Below are 16,414 nucleotides of genomic sequence, written 5' to 3' on the forward strand. Positions count from 1 at the left end.
TACTACATCCTGTCCTATACTGTCAGTCTGGGGAGGGTGTAGATTACTACATCCTGTCCTATACTGTCAGTCTGGGGAGGGTGTAGATTACTACATCCTGTCCTATACTGTCAGTCTGGGGAGGGTGTAGATTACTACATCCTGTCCTATACTGTCAGTCTGGGGAGGGTGTAGATTACTACATCCTGTCCTATACTGTCAGTCTGGGGACGGTGTAGATTACTACATCCTGTCCTATACTGTCAGTCTGGGGAGGGTGTAGATTACTACATGTGAAGTCGCCAGACCCTTCTTTTCACCCAACATCGAGGAGTTTCACTGGGAGAGAACGTAACGCGTGCGGAGATTCGATCTCCCCCAGGACTCGTACCCCCACCGGCTGTGTGTTCTGGCAACATATTTTGGCTAAATATGCAAAAAGAAATTAAATGCATATTGACAACATGTGCTGTAATAAAAATCCTAAATAAAATGCGGTCGTGGTATAAAAAAGTTTGAGAACCCCTGACTTAGACAATCTCTGTGCCACACAACCCACTACCCAACCATGCCCTAATGTCACACCCCTCTCTCACCAATAGGTCAGGGTACCAGGCAGCCAAATACGGAAATAAAGCTGTTTTGAGCAGTGTTGACCAGTTTATAAAAAATATTTAAAATGTTTATTAGCAACGGAGAGCTTTCAAACCATCACATATTTTTGTCCGAAACCCTCGTGCAACTGTGACTACCTTTGAAATGTCTCTGTGATACTTGTATAACGAACGGTTCGGGCAGAACCAGTCCTTCATGGTCAACATAGGCTGGTTTGCTGTGGGCTAGGAAGTGACTGTGGATTCACTCGGTGCATCACAGTCACGAAAGGGGCCTCCTCACCTTGGACGCTCAGCAGGGCGCGGCTCTGCATGGTGCCGACGTCGCAGGTGTACACGTCCGCGTCGCTCTTCTCCAGGCCGCTGATGGTCAGCAGCAGCGCCACGCCGCTCTGCTTCATCAGGTACTTCCTGCCGTCCCTCAGCTCCGCCAGGCCCTTGAACCAGGTCACCCGCTGAGCCGGCCGCCTCGTCTCGCACCCCAGGGTCACCCTGCCCTTCTCATCTGCGCTCGCGTCACGGAGCTCCTGTGCAAACGTGTGCTGGAGCTCTTCAGGGGGCGAGAAAGGTTGTAAGATAAAGGCACACAAAGTCATCACAGCCACCACTGGGGTACAGTTCATACCATGGAATAGTATGATAATTAACACTACACAGCAATATCAAAGTAAAGCAGTGGCGACAGTGGCTCAGGAGGTAGTCGGGAAGGTTCCCTGTTCGATTCCCGCTCCTCCCCGGGCAGCGTGTTTATGTGTCCTGGAGGCGTGAATATTTTCCCTAATGGGGTTGCACTTCCGCGTTGAGTTTGTGCGATCTGATTGGCCACTGACGTTTCTGGTAATGTGACATGTGCGCCAATCGCGTGACACCTGTTTCTGCGCCTATTTCCGCCTCGAACAGCCTGCAAACTACCTAACGCCTAGTTTATCACTGGTTAAGCTTAGGCGACTCTTTCGTAGTTGGTTAAGGTTAGAGTTTGGAATCAGGGCTGGTGTTCCATCGCCCTGCTCTAAGACAAACTCTAACCTTAACCAACTTCGAAAGAGTGCCTAAGCTTAACCGGTGATAGAAACAGGCGTCACACGATTGGCGCACATGTCACATGACCAGAAATGTTAGTGGCCAATCAGATCGCGCAAACCGAACGCGGAAGTGCAACCCCGTTAGGGAAAATATTCACGCATCCTGGAGCAAGACACTTAACCCCTAACTGCTCCTGATGAGCAGGTTTGTCACCTTGCATAGTTGCCTCCGTCGTCAGTGTGTGAATGCGTGAATGAATGGGTGAATGTCGTTTACTTCTCATCTCTAGCCACCTATACCTCTGATCTCCAGCTTGGCGCGGGTGGCAATGCCGTTGGCCTCGCAGCAGTACTCCCCAGAGTCTCTGATCGTGGCGTTCTTGACCACCAGCCGCACCAGATTCTTCACCACGCTGATCTCGTACTTGGCGCCGTGCCTGATCAGGTGGCCGTTCTTCAGCCAGCGGATGGTGGCCTCCGGCTTGGTGATCTCACAGCTCAGCTCCGCGTCCTCCCCGGGCACCGCCTTGACGCTCAGCATGTCCCTGAACACGTGCACCGGCCGCTCTGATGGGGGCACAAAACCATCACTTTAAACAAAATGTCACTTTAAAAAAAAATTATCTTTAGAAACACTTTAAAAGAAGGAGGTACTGTATAGTTTATATACATTAACCCTTTCACTGCCACACGACAGAAGGTTAACCCTTTACTATCACACAACCAACGGCGATACTCCATCATTAGCATCATTAACTCCACGGATGCTAACCTTCTGTATTGTCACAGTTGAAAGGGTTAACCGGCTGTCGTGTGGCAGTGAAAGGGTTAAGAGGTAACATTGTAAGTTGTATATTGCATAGTAGTGTATATAAGAACCAGTTTATCAGGAACCTAGCATGTCTTTTTTTACCATGCATATCTTGTGTCTTATCTATTTAATTTTTTTATATGCCTATTTTATTATTGTATTTTGCACAATCAATGCGGGCATGACCACCCGCATTTCACTGTATGCCCTGGTATGTACAGTATGTGACAAAATAAACCTCTTGATTCTTGATTCTTGACAATGTACAGTCACATTACGTGACCGGGCCCAGCGGTAAGAGACTCATGTCTGGAAGTCATTTCTTTGTTTTTTTGTTTGAATGTTTAAGAACATATTTACTGAAACATCTAACAGTTATGGTATCTAAATAGTCAAAACGTTTGTTTAAAAAAGGCAGTTTGTGACAGCTATAGTACCTGACTGCCAATGTGTTAAAAATGCAGCCAAATACCTCCTGTGCACGATTGCTGATTTTAATGTCCGCCAAAATGCTTCAATGATGTATCAAGTTGTAAATAACATGAATCACAGACTGTCTGAGCTTGTCCCCGTCTGCCGTCCCCTGCACATTCATAACACTAGGAATAGGCATCTTATCTTTGGTAAGAGGAGAAAGCTCTAATGTGCCTAAGTATAGCATGCAGGGGCCCGCAGATCTGGAACGAGCTCGACGAGAGTCTGAAACTGTCAAAATCCATCTCCACCCTCAAAAAATCACCGAAAGAGAAATTGCTCAAATCATATCTCTACATATTAACCAAACTTGGGAATATTATTGTCTGTATTTATTTATGTATGTATGTAGTATGTATGTTAGTAGGTAGGCATGTTGTATGTCGTCTATATTTGGAGGCCTTTTGTTTGTGATCAGGCTCCCTCCAAAAGCTTTAAATAGCTTCTTGGGAGACTTGGCACACGCACACAATTTTGATGATGATGTTCTCACCATGAGGATATGTATTGTATCGTGTGTGAATAAATTCAAATTCAAATTCTGATTAAATATAATACAATTTAAAGTGTTGCATCAAGTTCAAGTTCAAGTTCTTTAATAGTTGTCATACAGAAGTACAGAATACTTTCATACAAAATGCTTCTTACTGTTACGCTCCAGAGACTGTGCTAGACAAGATAGTATCAAATAACATAATATAGCATGTAATTTAGAAGAAGAAAAATGAGGTCACAGTGTTCGGTATAGACATATGTACAATGTTCTGAGTTACCATATAATATACAATACTATGCAGTGTACTAATGTACAGTACTATCTAGTGCAAAGCAGAAATGGGATGAGGTACAATTTTAGGTACAATTTACAGTAAGGTGTACGAGTTGTAGTGCAATCCTTCATCAATAAATATAAAGTGTGGGGAGTGGGTGCTACAGTGTGTTTGTTTAAAGTGGGTGTGTGCTATAAAGTGTGTGGAGTGGGTGCTACAGTGTGTTTGTTTAAAGTGAGTGTGTGCGTGTGGATGTGTGTGCTATGTGCGTTTGGTGGTTGTTGTTGTGTAGTGTTCATTCATTGTTCGTTTAGCAGCCTGATGGCCTGGGGATAGAAGCTTCTTCTGAGTCTTTCTGTGCTCGCCTTGAGACTCCGGTATCGCTTGCCTGACCGCAGCAGTTCAAAGAGGCAGTTGTTCGGGTGACTGGAGTCTTTAATGATTCTCTTAGCCTTGCCCGTGCAACGCTTGTTGTAAATGTTCTGGAGGGTGGGGAGCCCCCCTCCAATTGTGCGTTCGGCTGAACGTGTCACTCTTTGTAGTCTGCTTCGGTCTTGTGCAGTGCTATTCCCAAACCAGGAGGTGATGTTGCCGGTCAAGATGCTCTCTATTGTACATGAGTAGAAGTTCTTAAGGATCTTCTGACTGACTTGGAACTTCCTTAGGCGCCTGAGGAAGTAGAGGCGTTGTCGTGCCTTCTTCACAACACTGTCAATGTGTGTGGTCCATGTCAAGTCCTCGGATATGTAGGCTCCGAGGTACTTAAAGCTGTTGACTCTCTCAACCGGTGCCCCGTCGATGCTGAGGGGGCTGTAGTCCTTGACCCCCGACCTCCTGAAGTCCACAATCATCTCCTTTGTTTTGCTGACGTTCAGGGAGAGGCTGTTTTCCTGGCACCATCCCGCCAGGACCTTGACCTCTTCCAGGTAGGCCCTCTCGTCGTTGGCAGAGATCAGGCCCACCACCACTGTGTCGTCAGCAAATTTGATGATTGTATTGCTACTCCGCTGAGCCACACAGTCGTGTGTGTACAGGGAGTAGAGGAGGGGACTCAGAACACAGCCCTGGGGGGCCCCTATGTTGAGGGTGATGGATGAGGAGGTGCAGTTGCCTGCTCTCACCACCTGGGGTCTGCCAGTCAGGAAGTCCAAGACCCACTGGCAGAGGTCATAGCCCAAGCCCAGGTCCCTGAGCTTGGCTATGAGTATGGAGGGGACTATGGTATTGAATGCCGAGCTGTAGTCGATGAATAGCATTCTCACATAGTTCCCCTGCCTCTTGTCCAGGTGTGATGCTGCTGTGTGCAGCACATGGGCTATGGCGTCCTCCGTGGACCTGTTGGGGCGGTATGCAAATTGCAGGGGGTCCATGTTGATGGGGAGGGAGGAGCAGATGTAGCCCTTTACTAGCTTCTCAAAGCACTTCATGGCTATGGAGGTGAGAGCTACAGGGCGGTAGTCGTTGAGGCAAGCAGGCTTGGATTTTTTGGGTACAGGGATAATAGTGGACTTCTTCAGGCAGGTGGGGATGACAGCCTGTTCTAAGGACAGGTTAAATATGTCAGTGAATACTGGGGCCAGTTGGTCGGCACAGACTTTTAGGACGCGGCCGGGGATGCCGTCCGGACCTGCTGCCTTCCTGATATTCACTTTTTTAAAGGTCCGCCTCACCTCATGCTCTGTTACCCTGAACACTGCGCCTCCATCAGCAGCCGACCCCCCCCCCCCCCATTGCCGTGGCTTGTGAGCTGGTGTTGTTATTACCAGCATCAAACCTCGCATAGAAGGTATTGAGGTCATTTGCTAAGGAGATGTCACTGTTCAGTTTGAGGGAGGCGCCTTTGTAGTCTGTCATCGTTTTGAGCCCCTGCCACATAGCTCTAGAGTCAGCTTGTTCAAACTGGAGTTCAATTTTATCCCTGTAGCGCCGTTTGGCCTCTGACACTGTCCTCCTTACGTTGTATCGCGCCACCTTGTGGTCATTCATGTTGCCTGCCACTAGGCCGTCGTTTTATGCTTTGGTGCGCTCTCTCAGAGCTTCACGGACGGATTTGTCTACCCAGGGTTTTTGATTTGGGTAAACTCTCATTGTGGTAGTGGGGATTGTTTCTTCCACCCTAGTACAAACATAGTCCAGCACTGTCTCCGTGTAGACATTAATGTTATCTGTGTCGCGGAACACATTCCAGTCTGTGCAGTGAAACACAGACCGGAGCGTCTCCTCTGACGTCAAATCCCATTTCTGCACCTCTCGCGAGACTACAGGAGTACTTTTAATTCTCTGTTTGTACTTTGGTGAAAGAAAGATTGACGCGTGATCTGATTTACCAAAGCCACTATCAGAATGAGCCTTGTAGCCACCTTTAAATTGCGTGTAACAGTGATCTAGGATGTTACCGCCTCTGGTGTTGCAAGTCACATGCTGATAGAAGTCAGGTAATACCTTTCTCAGATTGGCGCTGTTGAAATCGCCCAGCACCAAAATGGCGGCGTTAACGTTCGCCACTTGTATTCTATTTACCTCGTCGTGGAGTCTGGAGAGCGCGGCGTTATTGCTGGCTTGCGGTGGAATATACACTCCGATCAGGATGATCGCCGTTAACTCCCTCGGGAGGAAGAAAGGACGACACTTGATGGTTATATATTCCAGTTCTGGGGAGCAGTGGTTGGATAATTCCTTCACGTTAGTTGGATCGCTCCAATTTTTGTTAAACATGAAGGCAATACCTCCTCCACGTTGTTTACCGGACTCTGATGTCCGATCCTTGCGATGGATAAAGAAGTGATCGGCCGGTTGAATTGCGTGGTCTGGGACCTCCGGCGTGAGCCACGTTTCAGTGAAGCAGAGAACGTTGCAGTCCCTAACGTCTCTTTGATATTGAATCCTTGCTCGGATGTCATCCAGTTTATTGTCAATTGATTGTACATTGGCTAGCAATATACTGGGTAGTGGTGTCCTGTGCCGCCTGGTTCTCAGCCTGTTACGGACTCCAGCTCTCTTTCCTCGTCGTCTGGGTCCTCTTTTCCTGGGATCAAGGAACAAAGGATCTGGTCCTAATCTCCGGAGAATTTCTTCAGGCCATTGTTGCGGTTCGGAAAGCTGGTCCAGTGAGTAATCCAGTTGGTAAGTTTCCCGTAATCCAATGTCTATGAGTGACTGACGGTCATATACATTAAATGCACCAACAGTTGGTACAAACAAAACTCTAAAAACTATAAATATTAACAAAAGTAAGCACAGTCTCGACGGAGCGCACAGACAGGCAGCCGTTCGTTGCGGCCGCATCATCATGCTCACTTTTCCAAATCTAGACTGGTGAGGATATATATTCCCTTCCAGATGCTAGCTGTGATAGATGTCATGATAACACCCTGGCCAATTTATCTCACATGTTTTGGTGTTGTAGTCCGTCTCTATTTAACGTCTGGTCTGCTATCTTTGGAACTCTCTCAGAGACCCTTGATATCGACCTCCAGCCTAACTCCCTCACAGCCATATTCGGCATAACAGTTGGAGAGGGCCCTAAGATACAAATATAAATGCCTTTGCAACTTTACTTGCACGCAGGAGAATCTTACTGCAGTGGAAATCAAAACACCCACCAAAAGCTTCGGTATGGTTGAGCGATCTTGTGCAATTCATTCATCTATAGAGAAGATTAAATACTCACTTAGACACTACTACTACTAAAGACAGATTTCTGTCCATCCGGGATCCTGTCCTGAACCATGTTGGAGGACTTGTAACTTTACCTGCTAACCTAGTTGTTTGATGATTGTTGTAGTTTATTATGCAGCCTTAAGCATTTACGTTCACTTTGTTGATGAATGCAACCTAAAGAATCCTTGACTTATGTTACAAGCTTGAATGTGGAAGTGGTGTGTCTTTTTTATTTTAAAATTCTTTTGTCTCTCTCTGTTTTTGTGTTATGGGGGGGGGGGGTAAAATAAAATATAAAATGGGAACTGATGTGAATTGAATTTATGTGAAATATACTTGTTGGTATTCTTAAATGAAAAAATTCAATAAAAAAAAAAAAAAGTTACAACATACAGGACAAAACAACACAGACAGATAAAAGATAAAAAAAAGATAAAAGGATAAAAGAGCAAGCGCCACCATGTCCTTAACTATTAGTAACATGTACAGTAGCATCAGCAGGATGTATTCATGCATTTGCAAACTCCCAATTCAGACGTTGCAAGGTCTGTGGCATGATCTTTAAAATCAGGCAAGGTGACGAGGGCCTGTAGCTTCAGAGGGTTTTGAAGTCTGTTCCAAGTAGGGGAGCGGAGTACAATGAAAGCCCTCTTCCCCAACTCAGTGTGAGTTCTGGGGTCTGACTGAGGCATAAAGATAATCCTGAGATCGCAAGCTGTAAAATAGATTATCGGAGATAGTGAGATATGTACTGAGGTATAAAGGTAACGGACCAATAGGCCTACATGCTTTATAAATAAAGGTAAACCAATGCAGAAGCCTACGAGCAGACAAAGACAGCCAGCCTACCTTGGCCTATAGAGCAGCGTTTCCCAAAGGTAGGGTCGCAACCCAAAATGGGTCGCAGACCCGTTTTTATTGGGTCGCCAATAAAAAAAATATATATATATATATATTTAAATAAAAAAGAAAATTGTATTTATTTTTTTTAAATAAAAAAGCTGTAGATGTGTTGATTCAGTTTGGCACCACATACTTATGTGAATCTGGGTTTTCTACTCTAGCATACCTGAAAAACAAATACAGAAACAGACTAAATGCTCAGCATGACCTCAGAATAGCACTTTCAAAAACCAAGCCCAGAATAGATCTGCTGGTTGAAAACTTCAACCAGCCACATACCTCTCATTAGATTTCATTGTGCCATAGATGATATATTATACCCCTTCTAGCATGATGTCAGGTCAGTAGAATTTTTTAATAAGTCAGTACAAATTAATCAGAATGTTGCTCAATGTTGGGGTTTAAGGTTGAGGGACGGAGGGAAAAAGGGGTGAGAAATAGAAGTTTGGGAACCGCCGATATAGAGGACAATGAGATGAACGAGATCCAGATATATTACCTTTAACGAAGAGCATCGTCCTACAGCTGAGGTCTTGGATGGTGAAGACGATGTCCCCGGCGTCAGACAGGACGGCCTCCCTGACGGTCATCATGTGCTTGCGAGCGTCGCTGACCACCTGGACACGGCTGTTACCGGCCACCGGCTGTCCGTTGATGGTCCAGGACGGCTGGTGGAGGACGTCGTGAGACAGGAGACACACGAAAGAGCAGCTCTCACCCTCCAGGATAGAGAGTGTCTTCAAACGCTGAGCTATGGCGATGTGAAGGTCTGCGAAGGCAAGCAAGTCGGCTTTTTAAAGCTCATCATAAAGTTGTAACTCACATCGAATTGCATCACCAGGGGCCCTACTACTACTAATCACAAATAATGGACAAAACACAAGGGGAGTTTTAAAAATGCATTTGGAGAGATGGCGTTAGGAACATGTAGAATCGTTATTAGAGGTCCAAGCAGCGAATGCTGGAACCCTATTGTATTTGTAAGGAGTATTGTATTTTGTCTGTGTGTGCAGCTCATAAACCGTCATAAAGTGCCAGAGAAACCACATTTGGCAGGTTGGTTCCTATGGCCCCCCACTACTCAGGCAAGGCCACGCACCCATGTCGGCCAGATGGTGGCGCTGTAATAACAAAAGGCCATAACTCACACACCTCAGGTCCAGCGGACACGGAACTGAATGCACATAATGCAGCTGAACGTGCTCCACAACGTTGCTTCATGTCCACCCACCCATGTCTGCCATACTGAATAGCCACCATTTTGCATTTTACGCTAACCAGTTTTCTCCCTATGGCCTTTTAAATAGTTGTCCTATCAACACCAAAGTAAGTTATCAGACAGCATAAGGAGCTTACACAAATCAAAGAAAGGAATTTTTATATGTATATGTTTTATATGTCGACAAACATCTCGAACTTTGACAAACGTAAAGTTAAAATGTTTGAAAATTCATTACAAGTCAATGGTATGTGCTAGAGGTATGTAACCTTCTGAGGTTGTCCGCCAGAATGAGATGAAACCTCCGTACACTGGTACTGTACCTATGGTCAGTTATGAAGTCTGTAAAAAAAAAATCTAAATGTGCTAGATGTGGGGGTTTTCAGAGAGAGTGCTGATTGCTCTAAGGTTTGGCTGTCATTCATTCAAGAACCACTGATTGTTGAATTGAATGCACCTGTAGTCTGGCCTATAAAACCATGAAGCCTCTGATAACCATGAATGCTAATCCAGTAATATGCTACGTAGTACATCTGACATCTATCTGATGACTGAAAACCATACAAATACAATATCCACCTCACACAGAACATTCCACACTGGCAAGTTTAACATGTAGGTTTTTTAAATCCCTCCATCACTTTTCCACTAGCGCCACCATCAGGCCAAACTGAGAAAAAGATATCTTGAAAAGTAATGGCCGGATTGCCATACAATTTGCTGTGCACCTTCACAACCTCAAGAAGAAGAAACACATGTTCATGGTGAACCCATGACCTTACCTCTAGAGCACCACCACCAGGCCAAGCGTTCAGTTTTCAAATGATTACGTTGGTCATAGTCACAAAGTCAGCTGTGAACATTCATGATCCCTAGAGGATCCCTGTTGATTTGAGTCATTCCACTACATTTTCTCTAGCACCACCATCAGGCTCAAGATATCTTTTTTTTTATCTACTTTTTCTCCTCCTTTTTCTGTATTTTTCTCCCATCCCCAATTTAATCGTTATGCCAATTCCCCCCTCCCTTTCCTGGTCGTTGCGTGCATTTGCCCCCCCCCACTTGCCGGTCTAGGGAGGGTTGATAGATACTATTACATGTCCCCTCCGATACATGTGGAGTCAGCCAGCCGCTTCTTTTCACCTGACAGCGAGGACTCTCACTGGGGGAGCGTAACGTGTGGGAGGCTCACACTACTTCCCCCAGTTCCCTTCCTCGCTGAGCAGGCGCCCCGACCGACCTGTAGGAGTCGCTGTTTAGAACGACCAGGATACACATGCTGCCGGCTTCCCACCCGCTAACACTGCCAATTGGTTAGTATGGACGACAGACCAAGCCGGAGGTACCGCCGCTGACAGCTGGATTCGATACCAGTGTCTCTGCGGTGGTAGGCAGGCGCTTAGTCCACTGCGCTACCCAGCCGCCCAGGCTCAAGATATCTTGATCTTTCCTCTAGTGGCAGCATAACGCCAACCATCTTTCCTCTAGTGGCAGCATAACGCCAACCATCTTTCCTCTAGTGGCAGCATAATGCCAACCATCTTTCCTCTAGTGGCAGCATAATGCCAACCATCTTTCCTCTAGTGGCAGCATAATGCCAACCATCTTTCCTTTAGTGGCAGCATAACACCAACCATCTTTCCCCTAGTGGAAGCATAACGCCAACCATCTTTCCTCTAGTGGCAGCATAATGTCACTGATCTTTCCTCTAGAGGCAGCATAATGCCAACCTTCTTTCCTCTAGAGGCAGCATAATGCCAACCATCTTTCCTCTAGTGGCAGCATAATGCCAACCATCTTTCCTCTAGTGGCAGCATAATGCCAACCAGCTTTCCTCTAGTGGCACCATAATGCCACTGATCTTTCCTCTAGTGGCAGCATAATGCCAACCATCTTTCCTCTAGTGGCAGCATAATGCCACTGATCTTTCCTCTAGTGGCAGCATAACGCCAACCATCCTTCCTCTAGTGGCAGCATAATGTCAACCATCTTTCCTCTAGTGGCAGCATAACGCCAACCATCTTTCCTCTAGTGGCAGCATAATGCCACTGATCTTTCCTCTAGTGGCAGCATAATGCCAACCATCTTTCCTCTAGTGGCAGGCGCAGCATAACGCCAACCATCTTTCCTCTAGTGGCAGCATAATGCCACTGATCTTTCCTCTAGTGGCAGCATAATGCCACTGATCTTTCCTCTAGTGGCAGCATAATGCCACTGATCTTTCCTCTAGAGGCAGGCGCAGCATAATATCAACCATCTTTCCTCTAGTGGCAGCATAATGCCACTGATCTTTCCTCTAGTGGCAGCATAATGCCAACCATCTTTCCTCTAGTGGCAGCATAATGTCAACCATCTTTCCTCTAGTGGCAGCATAATGTCACTGATCTTTCCTCTAGTGGCAGCATAACGCCAACCATCTTTCCTCTAGTGGCAGCATAATGCCACTGATCTTTCCTCTAGTGGCAGGCGCAGCATAATGCCAACCATCTTTCCTCTAGTGGCAGCATAATGCCACTGATCTTTCCTCTAGTGGCAGCATAATGCCAACCATCTTTCCTCTAGTGGCAGCATAATGCCACTGATCTTTCCTCTAGTGGCAGCATAACGCCAAGTTTCAAGTTTCAAGTTTCAAGTTTCTTTAATAGTTGTCATACAGAAGTACAGAATACTTTTATACAAAATGCTTCTTACTGTTACGGTCCAGAGACTGTGCAAGACAAGATAAGTATGAAATAAAATAACATAGTATAGCATGTAAATTAGAAGTAAAAAAAAATGAGGTCACAGTGTTCAGTATAGACATATGTACAATGTTCGATGCAGAATAGACGTAACTGAGTTACCATATAATATACAATATACTATGCAGTGTACTAATATACAATACTATATAGTGCAAGGCAGAAATGGGATGAGGTGCAATTTAGGTACAATTTACAGTAGGTGTACGAGTTGTAGTGCAAATCCTTTATCAATAAATATAAAGTGTGTTTGTGTGATCTAAAGTGTGGAGAGTGGGTGCTGCAGTGTGTTGTTTGTTTAAGTGAGTGTGTGCGTGTGGGTGTGTGTGCTGTGTGCATTTGATGGTTGTTGCATAGTGTTTATTGTTCGTTTAGCAGCCTGATGGCCTGGGGATAGAAGCTTCTTCCAATGTGCAATGACATAGTGCGTAATGCCCAAATGCATAAGGTCCAATGCCCAATGCATAATACCATAATGCTTAAGCTTCAGTGTCCCATATGCCCCATATACCCAATGCTTGGACCGCTGCAATGGCTGCATGCAGCTATATTTTGTAGAACTACTCCTACAGGACAGAAGACAACCCCCATGTGTCCTACTTCTTCCCGGATGCTGTGAGACGACGGAACAGTTCATCGCAGCTCATCACTGCCATGCTGCCTCTGCACACGGCACCGTAGCACCCATCTCTTTTAATCAGTGAATCATATTAGTCGTATTGAATTAAATCAGTTTTTACTGAATTAGACTAGGTTTTTATTATGAATGGATTCGTTTTCTATTGAATCAAATTAGTTGTTTTTATTGAATGATTCGTTTTTACTGGAATCAGTTTGTGTGTCTGTCATGAGGATCAGTATTTATTTGAGTATTTATTCTAGCTTATCTCGTATCAAATGGCTATAACCAAGACCCGAGACCTGTATCTCGTGCTTCCATGTCAATGGAAAAATTACAATAAACATAACTTTGACTTTGCCTACTATACCCACCATGTACAGTGACTCTAGCCTTGGACTGGCTGACTACTACCCACCATGTACAGTGACTCTAGCCTTGGACTGGCTGACTACTACCCACCATGTACAGTGACTCTAGCCTTGGACTGGCTGGTGCCCACTGCCCAGGTCTACCCACCATGTACAATGACTCTAGCCTTGGACTGGCTGGTGCCCACTGCCCAGGTCTACCCACCATGTACAATGACTCTAGCCTTGGACTGGCTGGTGCCCACTGCCCAGGTCTACCCACCATGTACAGTGACTCTAGCCTTGGACTGGCTGGTGCCCAGGTCTACCCACCATGTACAATGACTCTAGCCTTGGACTGGCTGGTGCCCAGGTCTACCCACCATGTACAGTGACTCTAGCCTTGGACTGGCTGGTGCCCACTGCCCAGGTCTACCCACCATGTACAATGACTCTAGCCTTGGACTGGCTGGTGCCCACTGCCCAGGTCTACCCACCATGTACAGTGACTCTAGCCTTGGACTGGCTGGTGCCCAGGTCTACCCACCATGTACAATGACTCTAGCCTTGGACTGGCTGGTGCCCAGGTCTACCCACCATGTACAATGACTCTAGCCTTGGACTGGCTGGTGCCCAGGTCTACCCACCATGTACAATGACTCTAGCCTTGGACTGGCTGGTGCCCAGGTCTACCCACCATGTACAATGACTCTAGCCTTGGACTGGCTGGTGCCCACTGCCCAGGTCTACCCACCATGTACAATGACTCTAGCCTTGGACTGGCTGGTGCCCACTGCCCAGGTCTACCCACCATGTACAGTGACTCTAGCCTTGGACTGGCTGGTGCCCACTGCCCAGGTCTACCCACCATGTACAATGACTCTAGCCTTGGACTGGTTGGTGCCCACTGCCCAGGTCTACCCACCATGTACAGTGACTCTAGCCTTGGACTGGCTGGTGCCCACTGCCCAGGTCTACCCACCATGTACAATGACTCTAGCCTTGGACTGGCTGGTGCCCACTGCCCAGGTCTACCCACCATGTACAATGACTCTAGCCTTGGACTGGCTGGTGCCCACTGCCCAGGTCTACCCACCATGTACAATGACTCTAGCCTTGGACTGGCTGGTGCCCAGGTCTACCCACCATGTACAATGACTCTAGCCTTGGACTGGCTGGTGCCCAGGTCTACCCACCATGTACAATGACTCTAGCCTTGGACTGGCTGGTGCCCAGGTCTACCCACCATGTACAATGACTCTAGCCTTGGACTGGCTGGTGCCCACTGCCCAGGTCTACCCACCATGTACAATGACTCTAGCCTTGGACTGGCTGGTGCCCAGGTCGCAGGTGTACTGTCCAGCGTCGTCCTTGCTCAGGAAATGGACGATGAGGGCCATGGACTTCCCGTGCTGGACCAGCTCCAGTTGGTCGCTGGGGATCAGGACCGCACCATCCTTCCTCCAGACGGGGGTCACCGTCTCCTTGGAGGCTTCACACTGCAGACACACCTTCCCTCGCTCTTCTCCGACCACGTCCTCCAGGGACCTGAGGAACACCGCTGGTCGCTCTGATGGAGGAGATGTGTAGGACAGACATCTCAGAAACGCCTTTATGCCTCTCAATAGGGAGGTGTATGTAGTCTGACGTCACTTTAGTTTCCCGCGCGGTCCACCCTTGTAGGGATTTATCATTGGGAAAATGTATTATCGGCTATTGTAATAATTCTGCATCATGAACATTGGCAAGCTTTCCATTTTTGCACAAAGCGTTCTATCACTACCATTATCAACTTTTTCTGTATTTTTCTCCCATCCCAATTAGTCGTTATGCCAATTCCCCCCTCCCCTTCCTGGTCATTGCGTGCATTTTCCCCCCACTTGCCGGTCTAGGGAGCCCTGAAGTCTATCACATGCTTCCTCCGATACATGCAGAGTCAGCCAGCAGCCTCTTTTCACCTGGCAGCGAGGACTCTCACTGGGGAAGTGTAACGCATGGGAGGATCACACTACCTCCCCCAGTTCCCTCCCTCGCTGTGCAGGCGCCCTGACCGACCTGTAGGAGTCGCTGTTTACAACGACCAGGACCCACCCCACCGGCTTTCCAGCCGCTGACACTGCCAATTGTGTCAGTATGGACGACCGGCCAAGCCGGAGGTACCGCGACAGCCGGATTCGATCCCACTGTATCTGCGGTGGTAGACAGACGCTTAGTCTGCCGCGCTACCCGCCCGCCGCCACTAACATTATTGTTTAAGCATTTTTGGTTGAAATTAAATTATACGTAATTATTTTACGATTAATTGCGAATTGTTTCATGTTGAGCTATAGATTGTGGATGAATACACACAGAAAGGTACACCATGCCAATGTGCATGCTTTATTTGTTTTAAACGAGACGATTTAGAAATGTGCCATTGAGAATACATTGCAATTTCAAGCCAGGTGGACCGCGCCGGAAACAACCATGACGTAACCACTACACCTCACTATACTGATAAGATTAATAAAGATGGACAAGCAATGGATGAAGAACCTCAGCAAGACTGAAGCACATGAACTACTACTCAACATTTATTTCTGACAACGGTGACATTCCCAAGTCAGTCTGAAATGGCTGACCTTTGACCTTTAGGCTGGTCGTCTCATTGAGTAGGCCGGCTTTGAAGGTCACCCTGCTCTCCTGCGGGCGGGGCTTCTTGATGCTGAGGCTGTGCATGGTGCCCATGTGTTGGATCCTGTGGACAGCGCTGGAGTAGAGGCGGCTGTTGTTCAGGAGCCACTCCACATTGGCCACGACGTAGTTCAGCTCACAGGAGAACGTGGCGTTGCCTTCCTCTTCCACCTCCACGGGCTCAAGGTGTTTCACTATCTTCAGCCTCCGCACTGCGACGAGACAAAACGTAGATAACAATAAATTGTACAGCATCATCAACAGGCCCAGCATACACATACTGTACACAAACCTTTCAAATACAACATCTAAATGTCACTTTAACCCTTTCACTACCACACTATAGAAGGTTAACCCTTTGTAGTGTGGTAGTGAAAGGGTTAACCTTCTGTAGGGTGGTAGTGAAAGGGTTAACCTTCTGTAGTGTGGTAGTGAAAGGTTAACCTTCTGTAGTGTGGTAGTGAAAGGTTAACCTTCTGTAGTGTGGTAGTGAACGTGTTAACCTTCTGTATAGTGTGGTAGTGAAAGGTTAACCTTCTGTATTGTGGAAGTGAAAGGTTAACCTTCTGTAGTGTGGTA

The 16,414-nt window shown here is 46.8% G+C and overlaps 1 protein-coding gene across 1 annotated transcript in view; it reads right to left on the reverse strand.

The window, feature by feature from the left end:
* The window catches only part of obscna (obscurin, cytoskeletal calmodulin and titin-interacting RhoGEF a), a gene marked incomplete at its 5' end in the record, with an annotated part of 182,792 nt that overhangs the window by 136,760 nt on the left and 29,618 nt on the right, over window positions 1–16,414 (reverse strand). Inside the window, 5 exons of the mRNA XM_084311315.1 lie at window positions 877–1,143; window positions 1,916–2,182; window positions 8,733–9,002; window positions 14,466–14,732; window positions 15,784–16,047. Of these exons, the coding sequence (XP_084167441.1) occupies window positions 877–1,143; window positions 1,916–2,182; window positions 8,733–9,002; window positions 14,466–14,732; window positions 15,784–16,047 (1,335 nt within the window). The remainder of the gene's footprint in view (window positions 1–876; window positions 1,144–1,915; window positions 2,183–8,732; window positions 9,003–14,465; window positions 14,733–15,783; window positions 16,048–16,414) is intronic.

The sequence above is a fragment of the Notolepis coatsorum genome (assembly GCF_963971535.1).
Source record: "Notolepis coatsorum genome assembly, chromosome: 3".
Classification (NCBI taxonomy): domain Eukaryota; kingdom Metazoa; phylum Chordata; class Actinopteri; order Aulopiformes; family Paralepididae; genus Notolepis; species Notolepis coatsorum.